The sequence below is a fragment of the Rhinoderma darwinii genome, chromosome 8 (genome assembly GCF_050947455.1).
Source record: "Rhinoderma darwinii isolate aRhiDar2 chromosome 8, aRhiDar2.hap1, whole genome shotgun sequence".
NCBI classification, from domain to species: Eukaryota; Metazoa; Chordata; class Amphibia; order Anura; family Rhinodermatidae; genus Rhinoderma; species Rhinoderma darwinii.
In genome coordinates, this window is record NC_134694.1 from 94,465,933 (window position 1) to 94,488,790 (window position 22,858).

At 41.6% G+C, this 22,858-nt stretch overlaps 1 protein-coding gene across 4 annotated transcripts in view; it reads left to right on the plus strand.

Moving 5' to 3' along the window:
• Positions 1-22,858, plus strand: part of ARHGEF6 (Rac/Cdc42 guanine nucleotide exchange factor 6) — an 87,953-nt gene that overhangs the window by 59,065 nt on the left and 6,030 nt on the right. For 2 of the 4 annotated variants that reach the window (XM_075835910.1, XM_075835913.1), the window contains exons 17-21: positions 4,902-4,922; positions 13,429-13,522; positions 15,223-15,312; positions 18,893-18,992; positions 20,628-20,682. In XM_075835910.1, coding sequence (XP_075692025.1) covers positions 4,902-4,922; positions 13,429-13,522; positions 15,223-15,312; positions 18,893-18,992; positions 20,628-20,682 — 360 coding nt within the window. Of the gene's footprint in view, positions 1-4,901; positions 4,923-13,428; positions 13,523-15,222; positions 15,313-18,892; positions 18,993-20,613; positions 20,683-22,858 lie in introns of all 4 variants that reach the window. The other 2 variants (XM_075835912.1, XM_075835911.1) reach the window with 2 other exon arrangements.

The following is a 22,858-nucleotide window of genomic DNA, read 5'->3' on the forward strand; positions in this document are numbered from 1 at the left end:
TGTAAACTTTAGGGCTCATTCAGACGAGCGTGTATCACGTCCGTGTGCCGGCCGTTAAAACCACCGCCGTCACACGGACTCATGTATTTTAATGGGGCCGTTCACACGATCATTGTTTCAACTGAGCGTGTGAATGGTCCGTGAAAAAATAGGACATGTTCTATCCCACTGAGTGTCACGCACGTTTTCACGACACACACACACACACACACACACACACACACACACACACACACAACGAGTTTAATCATACCTTCCCAACCGCTCTGCTCTTGAGTGACATCACTCAAGAGGAGAGGGGAGGCAAAAGTTCTGACGGGGACTCCCTTTAAGAGCTAATTAGAGAACCGTTGGAGAAAGTTAGGCATATTGGCCAGGCAATAAAACTTTCATAGACCACGTTACAAAACAATACAAAAAGTTAGACGGCAGTGGCTAACGTCTAGTTTCTAGAATTTCTGGTTTCTGGGATTTTTCCAGCCCTAGATATAAGAAAACATATAGTGTGGTCAATTAATCATGACATAAATAATATCAATAGATATATATTGTGGAAATTCTTACATGTGGATGCTTCATACAGATGTTATGATAGTCAACATGGATTTTTGCTTATGTTTCATTATTATTTTGATGGTAATTAGAGAATCATATTATTACTGGATATGTGCAACTAGCAAACAGGAAGCGCTTGAAGGTCACCCGAGACGCGCATTTAGTTTTGCTTAGAGCGAGTTTTAGAGTCTAAAAGCTGACGACATGACACGTGTGATTTTATGGAAAGTGTCAGACTTCCTGTCTGTTATTACCAACATGCAGTGTAAGTATGTGCGAGGCCTGGATCCTCTCAAGGGTCTTTCTTTCTACAAATGTGGTAAGCCATCAAACACTTTATTTTACACTTAGTGAGCGGTCCGGCTGAGGAACATGACACTTTCTGCCTTCCTAGTTACCAAGATGACAGATTATACATGACATAAACCTCATGCCCCGTCTTAAGATGGGTTTAGAAGTCGATCGGCACTTGTTCGCTTCCCTTGTACACAGGCCAATGCTTTACTGTATGGGGACGAACGATCCATAATACGATCGCACGTCCCCATCCGTTTACATTATTGTCGGTAGCACATCCCCTGTTTACACAAGAAGATGTGCTCCCAACAACCATATTTTAACGATGATTCCCATGTTTGAAGAAAATAAAGGAAAAACCTTCTCCCTCCACACACCTGCACTGCGGTCTTCCCCTACAAGAATGTGACATATGAACAACTAATTAAATCTGAAATAAATTACTGGAAGATGGTCTATGTCCTAACGCTCCTGCTGGACAGACTTTTGGCAACAACAACCCCAAAAATAGTGACAGCCATTGTGCTACAGCCTCATTGCCTGTATATCAATGATAGCCCAAGTGCTTCTATAAGAATGACAGACCCGGTGTCCGCATAACAGTGACAGTCACAGTACCTCTATAACAGTGGCAGTCACAGTTCTTCTATAACAGTGCCTCTATAACAGTGACGGTCACAGTGCCTCTATAACAGTGACGGTCACAGTGCCTCTATAACAGTGACGGTCACAGTGCCTCTATAACAGTGACGGTCACAGTGCCTCTATAACAGGGACGGTCACAGTGCCTCTATAACAGTGACGGTCACAGTGCCTCTATAACAGTGACGGTCACAGTGCCTCTATAACAGTGACGGTCACAGTGCCTCTATAACAGTGACGGTCACAGTGCCTCTATAACAGTGACGGTCACAGTGCCTCTATAACCGTGACGGTCACAGTGCCTCTATAACCGTGACGGTCACAGTGCCTCTATAACAGTGACGGTCACAGTGCCTCTATAACAGTGACGGTCACAGTCACAGTGCTTCCATATCTGTGATGGTCACAGTGCCCCTGATACCAGTGACAGCTCTAGGGCTCCTATTACAGTGTTAGCCACAGTGCCTCCATAACAATGACAGACAATTTGCCCTTGTTTAAAGAAATGAAACACATACATGCTGCTCTCTTAGGGCCCATTCACACAAACGTGAATAATTTCCATGTGCTGCGCATGGAAATCACGCGCAGCACACGGACTTATTGATTTCAATGGGGCCGTTCACACATGCGTGAGTTTTCACGCAGCGTGTGTCCATTGCGTGAAACTCACTGCATGTCCTATATTGGTGCGTTTTCACAAACCTACGTGCCCATTGAAGTCAATGGGTGCGTGAAAACCACGCACCGCACACGGATGCACATCCGTGTGCAGTGCGTGATTTGCGCATCGATTAAATTGAAAAAAAAATAAATGTGCTTTGCGAGTGCGTGAATAACGCATGCCACCCGCAAAGCACACTGATGCATAACGCAACACACACACACACACGCATTTTTACACGCGCGTGAATCTGATTCGCTCGTGTGAATGTAGCCTTACTCTACAGGAAAGTAACATATGGGCCATTAATGAATGCTCTGCGGGGCAAACTCTCTTCGCTGTGCATGAGACTGGCCTAGGTATCCTAAGATCCCAGACATTCAGGGAGAGATGTTCTACGCGGTTGAGAAGCTCCACTCGCTAATCTTTCTGAATTGCTCCTATAGCAGTGTCCATTTAACCTAGTTTCACAAATTGTTCCACTTTATACATCACTTTGTGAGTGATGTATCAATTTTGGCGCCACACGTGACAACCTCACAGAAGCATGCTGTCATATAGAACACTAATGGAAAGTGGAATGAAAAAAATGGACAGCATGTGGACGTTATCCGTGTGCTGTCCGTTTTTCACAGATCAGTTGCTAAAGAAATAAAGAGTAAAAAAGAAAAGTGAAACCGGAAAGTGCTTGCATAGGAGAAAAGAAATGGACAACACGAACTGATGAAACATGAAAAGCACCCGGAAGCAACACGGACGGTCATATGGATGAAAAACATTCAGTATTTTTTCTGAGGCAAATCGGTCATGCAGGTGTAGGCCTTATTCACGTCCGTGTGCTCTCAGAGTATATAACGGACCGCACACCGACTGAACACTGACATATTATAAAGTCACTTGGCCAATTCATGTGTCCGGTTTTCTGCACGGATCAAAATTGCAGCATGCACCAGTTTAGTGTGATTTTTACAGAAGACTTGCCCATTCAAGTCAATGAGTCAGTGAGAAACTTTTTCACCGCTGGGTCGCTAGCAGATGCTGAAAAGAAAGCAGAAAGTACTGCCAGAGCAGCATTACTTCTTGACTGATGTGAAAAACTGATGATCACTGATGCTACACGGACAGGATAAAACTGACACACTGATTACACTCACCCTAAGGGTATGTTCACACGGCTTATTTTCAGCCGTTTTTCGGGCCGTAAACGCCCTGAAAACCGGCCCAAAATATGGAGACTGAACGCTTCCAAACATCTGCACATTAATTTCAATGAGAAAAACGGTGTTTCATTCCGACGGAGTGTTTTTTTTTTACGCGGCTGTTTGAAAAAACGGCGCGTTAAAAAACACCCCGTAAAAAGTGCTTGCCACTTCTTGAGCCGTTTTTGGAGCCGTTTTTCGTGGTCTCAATAGAAAAACAGATCCAAAAACTTCCATAGAAAAACGCATCAAAAAACGCTTGATGCTTTATAAACGGCTGAAAATTAGGGGCTGTTTTCCCTTGAAACCAGCTCCGTATTTTACGGCCATTTTTAGTTTGCCATGTGAACATACCCTTTCACCTCTTGCACACGACCGAGTTCGAGTCGTGAAAAACGGTATGCGTATCGGCCGCATTTCCCAGCAGACCGCGGTACAGGTGAACGGGACTCCTGGCATCATAGACATTTTATGATTCTAGGAGTCTCTGCCTCCCCACGGAACTGCTGTTCTGTACTATATAGTTTTGTTCTGTACGGAACAGCGGTGTCGGGGAGAGTCAGAGCAATAAAATGTCTATGATGCCAGGAGTCCCGCTCACCTGTACCGCTGGCGGGCCGGGTAATGTGGCCAACACACGGACTGTTTTTCACAGCTCAAACTACGTCATGTGCAATAGGTGTTAAAGGCTATGTACACTTTTGACATAGTTTTCTTGTGTTTTTGTTTTGTTTTGTTTAATAAAATTTGGCATCAGTGTTATTGGTGCAACTTCCTATATACATGTTATTAAAAATCATTTTTACTTTTTGAGCTGCAGCTGCTTTGTATACTGTATAAAGAGCAGCTGTATCTTTCGCTAAGACCTGAATCCGTCAGGTCCACGGGACTGACGGGTTCAGTGACAGTGGGTCCTATGTGTCTCTGACATGCAGGATCCACCTGTAATCGATCACATCTACGGTAAGTTATGAACTTAGATGTGATCGTTAACCGCTACCACAGACCTGACTGATGCAGGAGAAAATGTATACAGAGCAGCTGTATCTTGCAGACTACAAAACAGCTGTATCTCAAATAGTAAAAGGTGTTCTGGTACACAGAAGTTTTGGTCTGTTACTTCTCTTAGTTGACAGATCGCTGAAATGCTTGTGTGGTCCTAGTAACTCAACACAGTTTACATCGCAGAACTCTTATTGCACATGTAATTCATCAATGCTCAAATCGGGTCCTAAGCCCACTACTACTCCTAACATCTTTGACTTTCAGTAATGCTACATGAATGGTAAGCGGTATCTGAAGTTATGTTTCATAGTGTTTCACTCAGAATTTCACAGATGAATATACACCCTGGAGGAACAGGAAAGACCGTTAAACAATGTATAGCTGAGTCGCCTTTAAGTTCACACCACAGAACACACAGGAAAGCTGTTTCTTCATAGCGCTGTATACTTTTCTTGGAATGGGTGGTTAAGTAATTACTGTCATTTTCGTTTGCTCTCTTCTTACACGTATTCTTTTCTCTTTCTACATATTTATTTTAGAGGATGTCTTATATCTTTAAGGTAAGGGTAGAACCATTACGCTGCTATCAAAAAGCTTCTTTCCCTCGCCTTCAGTTTTTCTGCTTCTCTCTGTTTTAATATCTGCCAATCCCAGTGTCGTCCATGCAGAATTCAATGCAAAAAAAAAAAAAAATATTTCCCTTGAATTAATAAAATTACCTGCAAATATAAGTCACTGAGTCGTCCTCCAGTGGGAAACATTTAATGTTCAGTTTGGTTGTCTCTGAGTTGGGGCATGTTCACACGGCCTATTTTCAGCCGTTTTTCAGGCCGTAAACGCCCTGAAAAATGGGTGAAGATACGGGGCTGAACGCCTCCAAACATCTGCCCATTGATTTTAATGGGAAAAACGGCGTTTCGTTCCCACAGGGCGTTTTTTTTATGCACCGTTTCTAAAAACGGCTCGTAAAAAAAACTCCCCGTAAAAAAGAAGTGCATGTCACTTCTTGAGCCATTTTTCGAGCAGTTTTTCATTGACTCAATAGAAAAACAGCTAAAAAACGGCCGTAAAAAACGCATCAAAAAACGTTTGATGCATAGAAAATTTTGTATGCCTTGAAAACAGCTCCGTATTTTACAGCTGTTTTGGGTTTGCCATGTGAACATACCCTTATCGTGGCGTCATGCATGAGTAACAGATGCAGGGTGATCATATCAAATGAGAGGCATAACCGTGCCATAGAGGTTGTAGCCTGGTCTTCCATAGACCCTGGGTTGCATAGAAACATGCACTGCTGTGAGATGTAAGGCTTTATTCATATGGCTGTAGGGGATGTGATCCAGTCATGGGAAAGAAGGAAAACCTTTCCAAAAAATACCTTTGGGAAAGTTTTTTTCCTTGCTTTTTTCTATGATGGGAACTGATCTGATCTAATTTATATTTTATATATACACATAACATATGGCTCCCACACATTACTGTCATATGCCCATTAACTTTTATCCCATCTGTGATCCATGCAGGCAACCATGATAAAAGAGTAGATTTAATAAGAGTCCTTTTACACCTGACAATATTGGCCGTAAAAATTAGCGCAGATCGGCGAGACAGCTCGTTGATCTGCGCTCGTTTTCTCTTTTCACAAGGAGCTATGATAGGTAATGTATGGAGTCAAGCGATTGTTACTACGATTACTCGTCCCCATACATTTCTATCATGGCGGCAGCACATTTTCCTGTCTACAGAGATGTACTGATGACAATGATAATATTTTGTGCTGCATAAACGATATGATCAGCCAATGAACGAGCGTTTTCTTGTTAATCGGCTAATCGTTGCCCTGTTTACACAGGACAATGATCGGGAACGCTATGAATGATATGAATGCTCATTTGCTCGATCTTTGGCCAGTGTAAAAGGGCCTTAAATCCTGACGTATACTTAAGATAGCTGTTGTTTGGCCGACATCTATTTCTTTCGGCACCACTATACGCATGCATGCTCAGCTTGGCCAAGTGTGCGTGTTTATTTCAATGGGGAGACTTAAAAACCATTACACACAAACCCTCTTCCCGACTTTATCTTAAGTGTATGGCCAGCTAAGAAAGAACTTGACACAAGAGGAAGACTTGGGCATTATATCTCTAGATAATTTTATTGATTTTATGGGCAAATTTGCAAACAAAATGTACTCTGTGTACAGGTGGTTGGTAAAAATAAATATATAAAAACCAAAATCATGTCTGAACTGTATGGAAACCAACTATTTGGTTAAATTATTCTAATTCTCCCTTTATGAATAATACATGTTCTATGCTAAAATGTCTTCGGACTCTAGTATCAATTATTCCTTATTTGCAAGGCAATTGTGAAGATGTTATATTTAAAGTGGATCTGGTCACAAGGGTAAAGTACTTGCAAATGGGGTCTCTATGGCATACAAATATGGCTCTGCTTAAATAGTGTATTGTGTGTTCTATTGCTGTTTCTGCAGACAGTCTTTGCTTTTCTTTGCATTATCTTACATTAACAATGAGAGTAAATTATGTTTGCTTTTTTAAATGCTGTAAGAAAATGCTTTGCAATACTTGTCTTTGAAAGGAAACTTTATACTTACTCTGGATTGGAAAGCCAAAATTAGTCCAATTGCAATGAAAGGAGTCCGTCTGGGTACAGCCATGATGTCAGTGAAGTGTTGCGTATGGTGGACTACTTCATGATAAAATCTTTCTGCCGCTGTTTTGTAAGCAGTCGTACAGTCTAGAGTTGGAGCAAAGGAACTGTTATTTTCAAAAAAGAGCCTTTTCCTTTTTTGTGGGTTGGAAAACCAATGTCTGACTAGTTGAGATGACATCAGTTTCTTTTTATGTGACGTTACTATAATTCATACTGGTGACTGAAGTCTTCCAAGGCCATTGTGCGTAGACCTCAAATTCTGAGAGAATTGCAGCAATATCAGCATATTAATCCAAGATAGTGTGTGCGGCCCCCAAAATACCCCTGTGTTGAACAATATTCGCATAGAAATTTTCAGTATTTTTATTCTTGGCCTTGCTGGTAATCAGACCATGACTGCTGATGGCCCTGTATATGCTGGATGTGGCTACTACAGCTACATATCTATATACAGTGCATTCGGAAAGTCTTCAGAACCTTTCAATTTTTTGCACATTTTGTTATGACCATCTCTGGTAGAGACCTGAAAATGTCTGTCCACCGACGGTCCCCATTCAACCTGACAGAGCTTGAGATGATCTGCAGAGAAGAATGGCAGAAAATCCCCAAATCCAGGTGTGCAAACCTTGTGGCATCATAACCAAGAAGACTGGAGGCTGTTATCGCTGCCAAAGGGGCTTCAACTAAGTACTGAGTAAAGGGTCTGAATACTTATGTCACTGCAATATTTTAGTTTTTCCTTTTCATTAGATTGGCAAAGATTACTAACCTTCTGTTTTCACTTTGTCATTATGGGGTATTGAGTGCTCAATGATGGGGAAAAACGTGAATTTTTTTATTTTAGCACAAGGCCTCAACACAATAAAATGTGAATAAATTGTAAGGGTCTGAAGACTTTCTGAATGCATTGTATTTTGCAATGTACATGTTTTGCCAACTTGGATCCAGTGGTTGGCCAATGCACAGCAATGAGCCAACCATTTAGTGTTCATGAGTTATCTGGACAGATGATTGAATATATAAACTATGCTCCCGTAGAGATCTATAATACAGCTATCTGAAGGCAAATAATCCAAATAATGGGATATATACACTACCGTTCAAAAGTTTAGGGTCACTTAGAAATTTCCTTATTTTTGAAAGAAAAGCACAGTTTTTTTCAATGAAGATAACATTAAATTAATCAGAAATACACTCTATACATTGTTAATGTGCTAAATGACTATTTTAGCTGCAAATGTCTGGTTTTTAATGCAATATCTACATAGGTGTATAGAGGCTCATTTCCAGCAACCATCACTCCAGTGTTCTAATGGTACATTGTGTTTGCTAACTGTGATTAGAAAACACTTGAAAATCCTTGTGCAATTATGTTAGCACCGCTGTAAACAGTTTTGCTGTTTAGAGGGGCTATAAAACTGACCTTCCTTTGAGCTAGTTGAGAATCTGGAGCATTACATTTGTGGGTTCGATTAAACTCTCAATGGCTAGAAAAAGAGAGATTTCATGTGAAACTCGACAGTCTATTCTTGTTCTTGGAAATGAAGGCTATTCCATGCGAGAAATTGCCAAGAAACTGAAGATTTCCTACAACGGTGTGTACTACTCCCTTCAGAGCACAGCACAAACAGGCTCTAACCAGAGTAGAAAGAGAAGTGGGAGGCCCCGCTGCACAACTGAGCAACAAGACAAGTACATTAGAGTCTCTAGCTTGAGAAATAGACGCCTCACAGGTCCTCAACTGGCAGCGTCCAGCGTACCCGCAAAACGCCAGTGTCAACGTCTACAGTGAAGAGGCGACTCCGGGATGCTGGCCTTCAGGGCAGAGTGGCAAAGAAAAAGCCATATATGAGACTGGCTAATAAAAGGAAAAGATTAATATGGGCAAAAGCACACAGACATTGGACAGAGGAAGATTGGAAAAAAAGTGTTATGGACAGACAAATTGAAGTTTGAGGCGTTTGGATCACACAGAAGAACATTTGTGAGATGCAGAACAACTGAAAAGATGCTGGAAGAGTGCCTGACGCCATCTTTCAAGCATGGTGGAGGTAATGTGATGGTCTGGGGTTGCTTTGGTGCTGGTAAAGTGGGAGATTTGTACAAGGTAAAAGGGATTTTGAATAAGGAAGGCTATCACTCCATTTTGCAACGCCATGCCATACCCTGTGGACAGCGCTTGATTGGAGCCAATTTCATCCTACAACAGGACATTGACCCAAAGCACACCTCCAAATTATGCAAGAACTATTTAGGGAAGAAACAGGCAGCTGGTATTCTATCTGTAATGGAGTGGCCAGCACAGTCACCATATCTCAACCCCATAGAGCTGTTGTGGGAGCAGCTTGACCGTATGGTACGCAAGAAGTGCCCATCAAGCCAATCCAACTTGTGGGAGGGGCTTCTGGAAGCATGGGGTGAAATTTCTCCCGATTACCCCAGCAAATTAACAGCTAAAATGCCAAAGGTCTGCAATGCTGTAATTGCTGCAAATGGAGCATTCTTTGACGAAAGCAAAGTTTGAAGGAGAAAATTATTATTTCAAATAAAAATCATTATTTCTAACCTTGTCAATGTCTTGACTATATTTTCTAGTCATTTTGCAACTCATTTGATAAATATAAGTGTGAGTTTTCATGGAAAACACAAAATTGTCTGGGTGGCCCCAAACTTTTGAACGGTAGTGTAGACTATGCTCCCGTAGGGATCTGTAATACAGCTATCTGAAGGCAAATAATCCAAATGATGGGTTTTGTCAGTCAATAAAGCATCTATTAATTAATGAATTGTATAAAACAACACATAAAGTCGGTATGTTGGTGGTACTCTAAGTGAGAGAGTACTTTCCAACTCCAAATCAAAAATATATACATAAGCTAGGCATACTGACTACATAGCCCCTGAAACCACAGATTAAGGGGGAGGGCAGTGACGTGTAAGCGAGTCAATACCTATTTGCCTTTTCTTGGCCAATCAGCAATGCAGAGAAAACTTTTTGTGATGCTGATTGGCTAGAGGAAAGAGCTTGATAGACGTTGTATCACACTGCACCGCCCACTTGACTAGCTCTGCCATCAAATCCCCAGTCATTGGTGTGACGGGCAAGAATACAAGGCTGGATTAAGAGTAATTCCGGCCTCTTAGGACTATTATTAGTATTTACTAGTGATTGCAGGAAATGGCTGTAAATTGTGGCATAGTAAAACTCTCCCATTAATAGTGGAAATATATCCAGAGATCGAGAAACTACAATAAACGTCAGACATTTACAATTCTATTTTAATACTTGCAACCCACATAACTCCTTGTAACCCAGAGAATACATAGAAGTGAGTGCTGTGCTGACTACACCATTAGTGACTGTACACCCTTCAGATTTTGTGGAGTTACCAAATACTACACTTTTTCAGTGAATACGTAAGTAAATAAAATAGACCAGTAACATAACATGAGCTTATACTATCAGAATTACCCTTGTGGCAGCAAATAATAAAATACAGGGCTGCAGAAATGTTCAAATTCCCTGTGGTGGCCTCTGCAGGTTCAGAAGAAGAAGTGTATGAAATCCTGTACTCTATATGGGATTGGCAATCTATACACTATAAATAGCAGCCTTTATTCTGTTAGCAGCTTTATATGACAACGATTGGGAATTTGATTTTCCCTGCATCATATCATAGGAATACTCCCAAATCTAAAGTAAACTTTTCTGTTATTAACATTATGTAGTATTAGGAAATTGCTACTTATCCTTCTGCATTTTTTTTTTTTTTATTTCTTTGCTTCTTTGGTCAATCTTTTTGGTTGATGGTGTCTCGGCAGTCTTTGGAATTAATGCTGCTCAAAGCTTTTATGTGTCACACTATAATATACTGTATGTTGCAAATGTATGGTTGTGGGAAGATAAAGGGGCTTTACTTTTTTGTATAATGAAAACATATGCACCTTCCTAATATACTTTTTGTTTCAGTTCAACCCCTATTTATAACATCATTGTTTTACTGACAGTGAGTGGAACCATTCTTGCTTATAGACAAAAGGTTAGAATCCTGTACAGACGTTTCTTCCAGATGAGTTTCCTACAATTGCATCCAGTCTAAGGGGGTTTTACACTGGGCGATTTATCGGGCAGACAAGCGTTCATAACGCTCGTTGCCGATAATTGCCCTGTGTAATCAGGGCAGCGATCACCAGATGAACGAGCAAATCATTTAAAAAAAATTATAGTTGTCGGCAGCACAACTTCCTGTGTAAACAGGGAGACGCGCTGTCGACATGATAATAATGTATGGGGACGAGGGATCGGAGTAACGACCGCTCGTCCCCATCCATAGCTCCGTGTGACAGGAGCAAACGAGCGCCGATCAAAGATGTCTCGTTGATTGGCGCTCTCTACACCGGCCGAGTGTCGGCCGTTGTAAGAGGCCCTTAAGCAATCCTTGCTTATCTAAATATGTTAGCACCACAAATCTATCTCTTGACCTGATAGCCTGCTACAATGTATCAGTGTAGGTCAAATGTAACAACTTGAAGTCCAGCCGCTCTATCCACACGGTCCGAGTATCGGCCGATTTAGAAACGGCAGTTTTAGTCCGTCTTTCTCGGACGTTTTGTATTAGTTTTGCACCCGTCCCGTTTCCCTTCAGGACAGTGTTTTCGTTATTAACGGACGATTTTGACCCGGTTTGCAGTTGTTTTTTTCCATGTCCGTTTTAAAAATGGATGAATTTAATTTGGCAATTTTTTGCCACACACTTCCCTCTGTAGATAAAGCCACACAGCCCCCTGTAGATAATGCCACACACAGCCCCCCTGGAGATAATGCCACACAGCCCCCCTGTAGATAATGCCACACAGCCCCCCTGTAGATACTGCCGCACAGCCCCCCTGTAGATACTGCCGCACAGCCCCCCTGTAGATACTGCCACACAGCCCCCCTGTAGATACTGCCACACAGCCCCCCTGTAGATACTGCCACACAGCCCCCCTGTAGATACTGCCACTCACTGATCCCTGTAGATAATGCGACGCATTGCCCCCTGTAGATAATGGCACACACTGCTCCCTGTAGATAATGCCACACACTGCCCCCTGTAGATAATGCCACACAGCCCCCTGTAGATAATGCCACACAGCCCCCTCTGTAGTTAATGCCACACAGCCCCCCCTGTAGATGGTGCCACGCAGCCCCCCCTGTAGATGGTGCCACGCAGCCCCCCTGTAGATGGTGCCACGCAGCCCCCCTGTAGATGGTGCCACGCAGCCCCCCCTGTAGATGGTGCCACGCAGCTCCCCCTGTAGATGGTGCCACGCAGCCCCCTGTAGATGGTGCCACGCAGCCCCCCCCTGTAGATGGTGCCACGCAGCCCCCCTATAGATGGTGCCACGCAGCCCCCCTGTAGATGGTGCCACGCAGCCCCCCCGTAGATGGTGCCACGCAGCTCCCCCCGTAGATGGTGCCACGCAGCCCCCTGTAGATAATGCAGGGGTAGGGAACTGTTCCAGTAGAAGACCCTGACGTCACTGTCCATATATGACAGGGACTTCTAGGGCGGAATCCCCAGCCAAAAATTCTCCTCTTCCTCTTCACATGCCCTTCACACTGTGAGGAGGAGAAGAGAGTGAGCGAGTGGCAGAAAGCACAGCCTTCACTCGGATCACATCCAAGTGTCAGCCGTGCTTTACATGGCCCCATAGACTTCTATGCTGCCGGGAGAATGGCCCAAAATAGGGCATGTTCCATTTTTTGACGGCCCGGTTTTAAAATCAGCCGTGTGAATAGGCCCATTTGGGGTCTATTGTTCTTACCGTAGCCGTCACAAAAAACGTCTGTCGGACGGCCGAGAATCCCTGTCGTGTGAATAGGACCTTAGACTGGGTAGAAATGTAGCAAACTCTCTACTGTCAGAATCTATTACAGGACCCCTACCTACCATGTGATCATCTTATGTGGTAGAAAGGCCTTTGGACCCCTGCCAGGCACCAGGACCCAGGTGCCATTGCTAACTTTTCACTTCGTAAAGTTATGATACTGGTTAGAAGTACAGGTTTTAAGCCTCTGGGTGTACGCAAGAATATTCCCATACACTGACTGCAAGCAAAGATCTTTGAAATGGTGACAAATTGTAAGGTATATCAGAAAGTTATGTAACGTTTCATTATACAATCATTAAGGGTTTTAAACATACTGTAAAACCTGACAAACCCTCTGATTTGTTACAGGTTGCTAGGATTTACTGCTGCTCGTCTATTACAAGCAATATCCTTAAAGCATTGTAAAGCTTGTCAGATTTGTACTTTTGCTCTATGCCTTAGCACTTGATCACAACACATTAACTGAACAAGTGGAGACTAAGCGAATGTTTATAAATTCTTGAAACATTTTTGCAGGATTCCAGCAAAAGCCCCAAAAATGTCAAGAAATTCCTTCCTAAGCGAAAACCTGAAAGGAAAGCGTCTGACGATGAATCTGCCTTTAGGAAAAGTATGCTGCGCTTATTTTATGTTGAAACTTTTCTTTTACAGGAAGTTTTCAGTTACATTTTGCAAAAATACAACGAAGTTGCATAGAAATAAATTCCCTGAATATCCATATGAATAAAAGAACAGGGAAACACAAAGCCTATTGCACCTATAAAATACTTAGTGAAAAATCCACAAAGCACCACTGGGTCCTAGCTTTCACTATCCTCTCTTGTAGTTAGAACCAGAAGTCCTGGTGGTACATGTAATCAGGGTTAGTTTAATAGAAAATGGAGCCCCCTGCACACCATATTTTCTCGTAATTTCCAAAGCTATATTCCACAGCTAAAACAACACATATAAGCTCTACTCTGCCCGACTAGGCCAAGCACTCTGGGCCTCTCATTAGGGGGAGGGGAAACGGAGGCAGGGGTGAGACGCAAGCTGGCAAGGACTCTGTGAAGGGGCAGGCCAGAGATCGTAGGTGGACAGGGGCTCTGTCCGTGGCAAAGAGGAGGGACTAGGTGGTGGGTCTCTGGGGGCAAGGGGAACAGAAGGGGGCATGTGGTTTGAGGGAGACCAGGGGGGGGGGGGAGACACAACGCGACAGGAGCTCTGTGGAGCGGCAGGGGGCAGACCGCATATGTGCATTGGTTCTTTGGAGGTGTAGGGGAGGCAGCATAAAAAAAATTATTTCACTGAAATTCTTCAAACCCCAAAACAGACCCCATAATTTATTCAGACCCCAGACCAGACCCTAATAATTTATTTAGACTTTAGACCAGACCCAAAAATGAATTCAGACCCCAGACCAGACCCCCTAATTTATTTAGGCCCCAGACCAGACCCCTAAATCAATCAGACACCAGACCACACCCCCCAAAAAATTCAGACCCCAGAGCAGACCTCTATGTTTTTATCACTCCTGGGCCCCACCTCAAGCTCCACTATGTGTCATGCTGCTGCTGTCCGCCGCCATTGCATTACTTCATAACTGAGCAGGGCCCTATCTGTAACAAGCTCTTTAATGTAATGGGACCATTCTGTTTTCCAAGGTAACTACTGGTGGGACCTTGCTCACAAGGTCCTGATGCTGGCAGCTTCATACAGCTAGGGCCCTGCTGGAAGTTACTAAAAAAACATGCAGCGATGGGTGCTAATAGATGCTAACGGGCATTTTTTTTTTGCGGCAGGGCCCCTGACTACCGTATCGGCTGCACTGCCCTGATTACAGCTCTGACTGAAACTGACAGTGGAGCAGAATAATTTCCTGCTCCACTCTCAAGTTGCTCCTTAATCGTCTAGGAAATAAGGCCCTGGGCAGTTGCCTAGTTTGCCACTTTCTAGAACTGTTAGTAATGTATGGTAAGTAACTCTTGCTGTGTTTTACATTTGATGTTCTGTCCATCAGTATAGCAAGAAAATAATAGGTTTAATATTTGGCCAATAAATCTCCTAAATGCGAAAAGGTAATAGAAATGAATCTGCTTTGCCAACATTGTCCAGCTGTGGTCTATTGGTGGCCCGTATTATCTTGCTCCCCTAGGTGCTGAACCCTTGGATACTACTGAGGTTTATGAATGATACTATAACCCTGCTACTACATTAGCCAAAATTATGCTAAGTGTCTTTTTTGAAGAGTTGCCACACATTTTTCTTAAATTCTAATTTGTTTGTTTTAGAAGAAGAGATAGATATTTAATAATGTGCTTTCTCTCACAGGTACTGTAGCATTGGAAGAAGATGCACAGATTCTCAAAGTGATTGAGGCCTATTGCACAGGAGCAGGCATTCATCAAAGCCTTAATTCTGGTAAATCTTCACCATTGTCTTCTGTTTCGTTATCGTTTTTTTTTATTTATAGAATTTTTACTTTTATTAATAATGTTAATATTGCTGTTCTATTGAGATGATCTTGCAATAGTGTTTGCCTGTATTTCTAGGCTTTTGTCTATTATGATAATGACACGATAGGGTTTGTGTTTTGTCTTAACCTGTATTCTATGGTGGTGATGGGTTAGCACTGTTTGCCTGTATTCCTAAAATATTTATTGTGAGGTGACAAAAGCCTGTATCTAAATTAATAAGATAGACTTATAATACATTTCTATTTATAGGCTGTGTTATATTGTGAAGATGTCACCACAATAACGTATGTCTTAATTAGTAGGCCGTGTTCTATATTGATGAAGTCACAATACTTTTCTTTATTAATAGGTTATACCCTATAATGGTTATATCACAATAGTGCTAATTTATTCCTATGCTGTGTTCTGTTGCGGTGATATCACAATAGTGTTTGCCTCTATTCCTAAACTGTGCTCTATTGTAATGATGTCAAAATGGCGTGTGTCTTCATTAATAGGCTGTGTTCTATGTCACAATAGAGTGCGTCATCATTTATAGGCTGTGTTGTGTTGCGATGACGTCGCAATGTTATTTGTCTTTATATTATTTTCAATATATAACACAGCCAAGGAATAATGTCACAATTGTGGTTGTCTTTACTCATATACTGTATTCTATATTTGTGATGTCTCAATAGTGTTTACATGTATACCTTAGCTTTTTATATTGTGATGATATCACAAAAATGTGTTCTATTTAATTCTCCCTTTCTATGGATGTTGCCAATGTGTCCAGGTAATCAGGATGTACTCACCAGTTTTTTTTCATGGTCGTGTGATTTTGCCTGATGGAAGACTGATTGAAAAAGAAAATATACGTTTACAGGGTCAAAGTTCCCCTTTGTGTGGAAAATATTTTTGATGAAACAGTTGCTGAAGAGCAATAGCTTTTTTTTCCGACATGGTTCCACATCATGTACAAGTCCTGTATAAATGCATTACATAGCACAATGGTGTTCTTTCCTTAAAGAGGACCTGTCGCTAGGTCCTACAATGTGAGTTATTAGACTCACCTAATAGCCTGATAGGTCAGCATTAGAGGCTCCGTGGTAGCTCCGCCCATTAAGAATAGCTGGTGGCCAAACCCACTTGGCTAGCCAGCGAGTAATTTCCATATTAGTCGCTACATAAAGGGGTTCATAGCTCAGCAACGGAGAGACGCACAAGTACAGGACAAACACCGCTAGACACAGCGGCTATTAGGTGAGACCACTAACTCACTTTGTAGGACCTAGTGACAGGTTCTCTTTAAGAGTTGGGTAGAGACAAATAATAACTTGCCAAGTATATTTTTTCACATTATTTGCACAATAAAATTTACAAAATAGCATATACGTCCTCTTCAATCAGTAGTAGTAAAACAATAATAACAGAAGTTTAACCATTAAGCACCAAATAAGATACCTTCGGAAGTCCCTATGGGGCTACCAAAAAGCTTGTCTGAGCCCCATAGGTCTTTGAGCCAAGCTAAGGTGGGGGGGGGGGGATTCACCTTACTCACTTCCCTGCAGTATTGAACATTCCTTGATTTTAAGGAGTTGAGTGGTTCTGTGACTGGTTTTCTAGGAGGGTGAGATTGCCCAACTTAGTTAAGCGTTGATGTAACTTTTGCCTCAAGTCATTAATAGTCAAGTCATGAATAATTAAGTCATTCATTGCAGTAAATCAAGAAACATTTTAAGAAAAAAAAATCTGATTATATGATTGAAATGGGTTGCTTTAAAGTGTTAGGCGGTTGTGTGGTGCCGCGTGTTATTCACTGTGCAGATTATTCCGCCTCCCCCATACCTAGATACACATCTGATTTCCTGTTTGGAAGTAGCAAATTCTCCTATATGTGAGGCTGTAAATCACTGTACCTTATGTAGAAAACAAAAATAAGGATAGAAGACTCCATTGCACTTCTATATAAGGGAAAATCAGGCAGGTAATACGATTTAACTAGGAATATCTATAACCAACTGTTCTGTTTGGGGATAATTTCATTCCATAAAAAAACCATGTATTTCAATGGGGCCATTCACTCGACCGTTGTTTCAACGGAGTGTGTGAAGGGTCTGTGAAAAAATAGATGTCCTATTTTTTTTGCACTTCGCGCATCCCTCCATAGACTCTAGTCTATGGGGGATGCGTGATTATGCATCAAGCACGGGTGCACCTCGGACGGGAGAAAGTGTCTGAATGTAGCCTTAGGAAGAGAAAGTTTCTAAATCTGTAAGTGAGAGATGTTAATCTTGTTGCTTCCTGTGTATGCTACAAAACAAGAATATCTCTAAATCAATAGTTCTGTTGCTACAAAAATGTTACATTTAGTGAGGTGCATGCAAGGACAGTGCATGAGTGTTTGCTTCTGTAAGTGCGGGCTTATGGTACAATACATACATTTGTGGGATTTTGACATTATCATTTCAATAGAAATAAGAGATGGTTTGGAGAACCTACATGGGAATGTTCTGGAAATTGCCTAAATAGCAATTCTACAATAGTTGTTGGCAGCGGTAACAGTCTGCTAATGCACAGTCAGGGCTATGAGAAAGTTCACATTTCCTGTCATTGCTTTGCATATTCGTGGGCTGTTTATTGACAGCCTATAGCCTTTAATTCAGAAAACAACAGTAAAATAGGATTACAAAAGCCAGAGAGGAAAGTTATCTTGCCATTTGTCTTTAGAGATGCATTGTGTTTATGTCGTCCAGCACTACAGAACATGAAATTGTCCATAAAGATCGAATCATTAAGGGCTATGTAGACCTTTGAAAAAGTTTTTTTTAGTTTTTTTTTTTTAAATAAAACTGTATCTGTGTGTTTGGTGCAACTTTCGAATTACTTTTTATAAAAAAAATATTTTTACTTTAAGAGATACAGCTGCTTTGTATTCTGTATACAGAGCAGCTGTATCGTGTGCTGAGATCTGAATCGGTCACGTCAGCCGCACTGACAGGCGCAAGATTGAGCGATTACCGATCACATCTAAGTTCATAACTTAGATGTAATAGATAACCGGTGGATTCTGTGTGTCAGGACCCGCGGTCACTGAACCCGTTAGTCCCGCTGACCTGACGGATTTAGGTTTCAGCGCACGATACAGCTCCTCTGTATACAGAATACAAAGCAGCTGGATCTCAAAAACGTTAATTTTTTTTAAATAAAAAGTAATTCAAAAGTTGCACCAAACACATTTCTCAGTAGTGAAGCCTCCGGCTTTGGGCTGGTAATTAAGGTGATCATGTCTCTGCAAAGAAGTGAGATGATAAGGGGTTGTCCAGGGTCAAAATAGTTTTCTAATTTTTATATTTTCCAATATACATTGCGTTTCTATTACTCACCAATATATTTTTTTGCTCTCCGTGAATAGAAACATTTAAAGGCTGAAACCCAGACATACCGAATGCTGGTCTCGGCTAAGAAGTAGATTTATAGTATCCAGTCTAGGCAACGTACTTGGAGTATGCAATCATTACTCACTTTCTGTGATTCTATTACAGGTACTCGCAAAGATTCCATCCCACAGGTCCTGCTACTTGAGGATGAAAGTCTGATCATTGATGACATGAGGAGCAATGGACAAACCGTTCCAGAAGAAAAGTAAGTTAGTCTTTACCTGTATAACATAGGGTAGAGAAGCCTTGGGAAAAAACATAACTATACAGATATTTGTACCCCCTGCCGGTTTTGCATCCAGGACCACTGCTAGGACAAACCTTAATGAGGTCCTCCACCTACATTAATTTTACTTAATAAAGTTCATGCCGTAGAAGCAGATGGAGAATAAGTGCTGTCAAGCCTCCTTGCTCTTCCTCTGCTCTAATGTAAGAGGAAAATGTACTTTGCGTTAATGGACGGAGTAATCTGAGACATATTGATTACTAGGGATCCTGACAACCCTTTTGAAAAACTGGTTTTGGGAAGTGTATCCCATCATATTCTTAGCACCAGACAATCAGACACAACTTGATTGATCAGCTCAAATTTGGATAGGTTGTATGGTCTTCAAAAATTGTTCCTGTCTCAGGCTTTCATATTATGCAGATATCTCAAAAATAGTTAGAGAACCTCTAAGGATAAAGTTCAGCAGTAGAATACAAAGTCATCCTCACAGGCAGTGAAGAAAAGAGCAAAAACCACGGCGCCACATGGTGTAGGTCAATAGGTTAGGCAGGTATGGAACAGACGTTAATATGCTCACCAAAAGCCAGAAGTCAATTCGCAATGGTGGTCCACAGGTGCTGCTGCCAGATCCGTGCCGGTTCACGTAGGTAACCGCTTGACAGAATGAGTGGGTAAAGTGAAGAAAAAATGGATCTTATGGAGGCGCTGCTGCGTGGAACGGTCAAAGGAAATTCAGGCCTGATGAAGACGCCAGTCCGGCGTCGAAACGCGTAGCCACCCTGTTCTAAATAAAACATACTGTATATCGGACTGAATCTCTCTGAATTTCCATTGACCGTTCCACGCAGCAGCACCTCCATAAGATCCATTTTTTCTTCACTTTACCCACTCATCCTCACAGGCAGGATTACAATGAAAGGTAAAACCTCTATATAGAAAACACAGGATCCACTATTGACAATAGGTGATTGACACCGCTCCCCTTCTTTTCCTCCCTGCACAGTGACCTCTGTACATGGCACAGAGCATGCCCACAACACTCTCCTATACAAGTCCTCTCTAGAATCCAGTTTAGCATGCCTTGTTATTGCTGTAAAGCAAATCTCTGAACTGCTTGCTGTTCACAGAGCAGAATAGTAGCTCAGGCAAGATGGCATAAAAGATTCACCAATGAATGATCACAATAGGAAATATCCCCTTAACAGTGTCTATATTAGCACTCTGCTTACTGTGCAGGTATTTTAGCCTTCTTTATACTGTATATTATCACGGCTACAAACATGGGATCTCGAGGTAGTCTTCCCCTTTCCAACCAAGAAGTGTCTTTTATGTCTGCAGCCCCAGCTCGGCCTGGTTCACTGACACTTTACTGTTTGTTTAGATTTTTGTATCATTTTGTGTGTAATTTATTGTTTGCCAGAACAATTGAGTTTGTGAAATGGTTATTTTTAATTGCTGTGTTATGTATCAAGCACAAGTTGCCCATTCAAGTACTACATGCAAGTATATTGACTTTTTCTGATTTAATATTGATTATTTCTACATTAAAACATTTTTAGACAGATAAAGCTTATTTTGTATTTCTTCTAATTTGCAGTTTTTGCCTTGTAGGAGTCTTGTAGACACAGTCTATGCGTTACGAGATGAAGTCAAGGAATTAAAACAGGTATGAATAATAGGGGAAGATCCAACCTGTACAGCTGACCTATCTGTTGTCTGTATTCTGTACCCTATATCATATTATACTCTAGACAGAATGTCATAAGGTCTGATTGCCCCTAAAACCTATAATATCACTAACGGTGGATAAAAGACACCAAGATTTGGCCACTGTATGTTACGACATCTGAATCTAGATTCCAATAGGTAGTAGGCATAAAATCATGTTTATTTTAAAGCAATTATATTTAATGAACGTCACCACCCCCTCCTTTTAAATTAAGCACTATGTTTCATAGTTTTCAAAAAATGCTTATTGATCATGAGGAGCCTGATAGGAAAATGCTGTTGGGTGTTGTTCGATCAACTCTCATCTCCTTTCCACTAGACATCATTAAAAGGGTTGTCCAGTCATAAGAAATGGATAGACCATCAATATCTGGCCAGGGGTCCGGCTCCCACTCGAATGGGAGAAGGCTGCAATACTGTGAACTGCTGCTACAAGTGTGCCAGTGATTCACAGTACGAGCAGGTAAGGAATGAAGGGGACACAGCACTCATACGAGCACCGTGGCCTCTTCAATACAGCTAATCGACGGGGCTGCCGGTAGTCGGACCTCCACCGATCAAATATTGATGGTCTATCCTGAGGATAGGCTATCAATTTCTTATGACTGGACAACCCCTTTAAATTGACAACAGTGTGCCACCATGTTGGGGTGTGTCCCCACACAGACTGACAATGTCCAATCAGTGCTCACAGTCTCAGACTGTGTAGGGACACGCCCCATTGACAAGGGGGATATATGCATCCAGTTGTCAATTTATACATATATTTCGAAGAGAAATATCAGGAATGGCACAACACAGAGATCTAAGAAAACGATGCTCCAGAATTATGTCATAAGGAATACAAGTATTCACTAAGATAGACATTTCAGGAGAGCTGACAGCAGAACTGCCCCCTAAACCTAATAACTGATTTTGCCTCAATACTTGCAAGCATTGATCCCAGTAAACCTGACACATAAGATAAGGAATAAAAGCTGTTATAATATATTAGTCTGGGAAAGGATTACAGTGACATTTCTCAAAATAATAAACACTTCCAAGGGGTAGCCGGCCCATCAGAATTACTCCCAAGGGTGAAGTGACAGCTCATGCACAAAACATTGCAGAAGAATATACAAAGAGGTGAAGACCTCCTCAGCCTCCGGTACTGGTCCAAATTGGGATTTCTTAGCCAACAACAGAGCAGAAGCTTCTGCTATCTAAGAGTATTATCCATGCTTGGCTAATACTAGGATTAACCTAAGCACATAATACAAATATACATAACACATTGATAATTCACATCATGCTTTGGATAATGTTCTGTGGATAGATACGTCAAGACTGGAACTCTTTGGACTACACAGGTCTCATGTAAAAAACAAAATACCCCAGTAGGAACATCATACCAAAGGTCTTTGTGGTATTGAAATGTGTGGGGTGCTTTGCGTCTAAACTATTTCAGATTCTTGAAAGAAAAATTAATTCTGCATTAAACAAGACAATTATGAGGAACAATGGAATCTGTCCATAAGCTCAATCTGAAGTGTAAATTTCATCAGCTATAGTTTGGCCTATTGGGTGCATTACCATTTGGTGAGGGTTCCTACACAGCAACTGGAAGATGAAATATTTTAGTCCAGTAAAGGATTCTTTGTCTCGAAGTCAAAATCATTTATAAAGGTAGAAAAATAATTTGCACTTGACTGCACTGAGGAGAATAATTCATGGGAAATTCTGTTTGTAGTAACACATATTTGTCTCTTTTTCACACTTTAGTACTAGCAGATGTGCCATAGCGTAGAGTAGTGAACCTAGTTCTTACTGTGCCAGCATGAGTTTCCTGGAGTTTTTGACAGTTTTTCATCCCTCATCAATAATATTTTGCCCATTGAAAGAATGGGTTTCCCTTTCCTAGATTCTAGGTGCTGCCCATGGAAACTGCAGGTTCAACTTATGTAAGAAGAAAAAAAGACTCCAGTGTCCAAGTTCAAATATTTACCTCCGTAATGTAAATTGCTAAATGTTGCCTCCTGTTTCAGAGCACAGTTCTTTTTGAAGTTTTACTTAAAAAGATTGTCTTTGAAGAAAGCTGTCCTGGCATTCAGCTGATCGCGGCAGTTCTGGTTTCT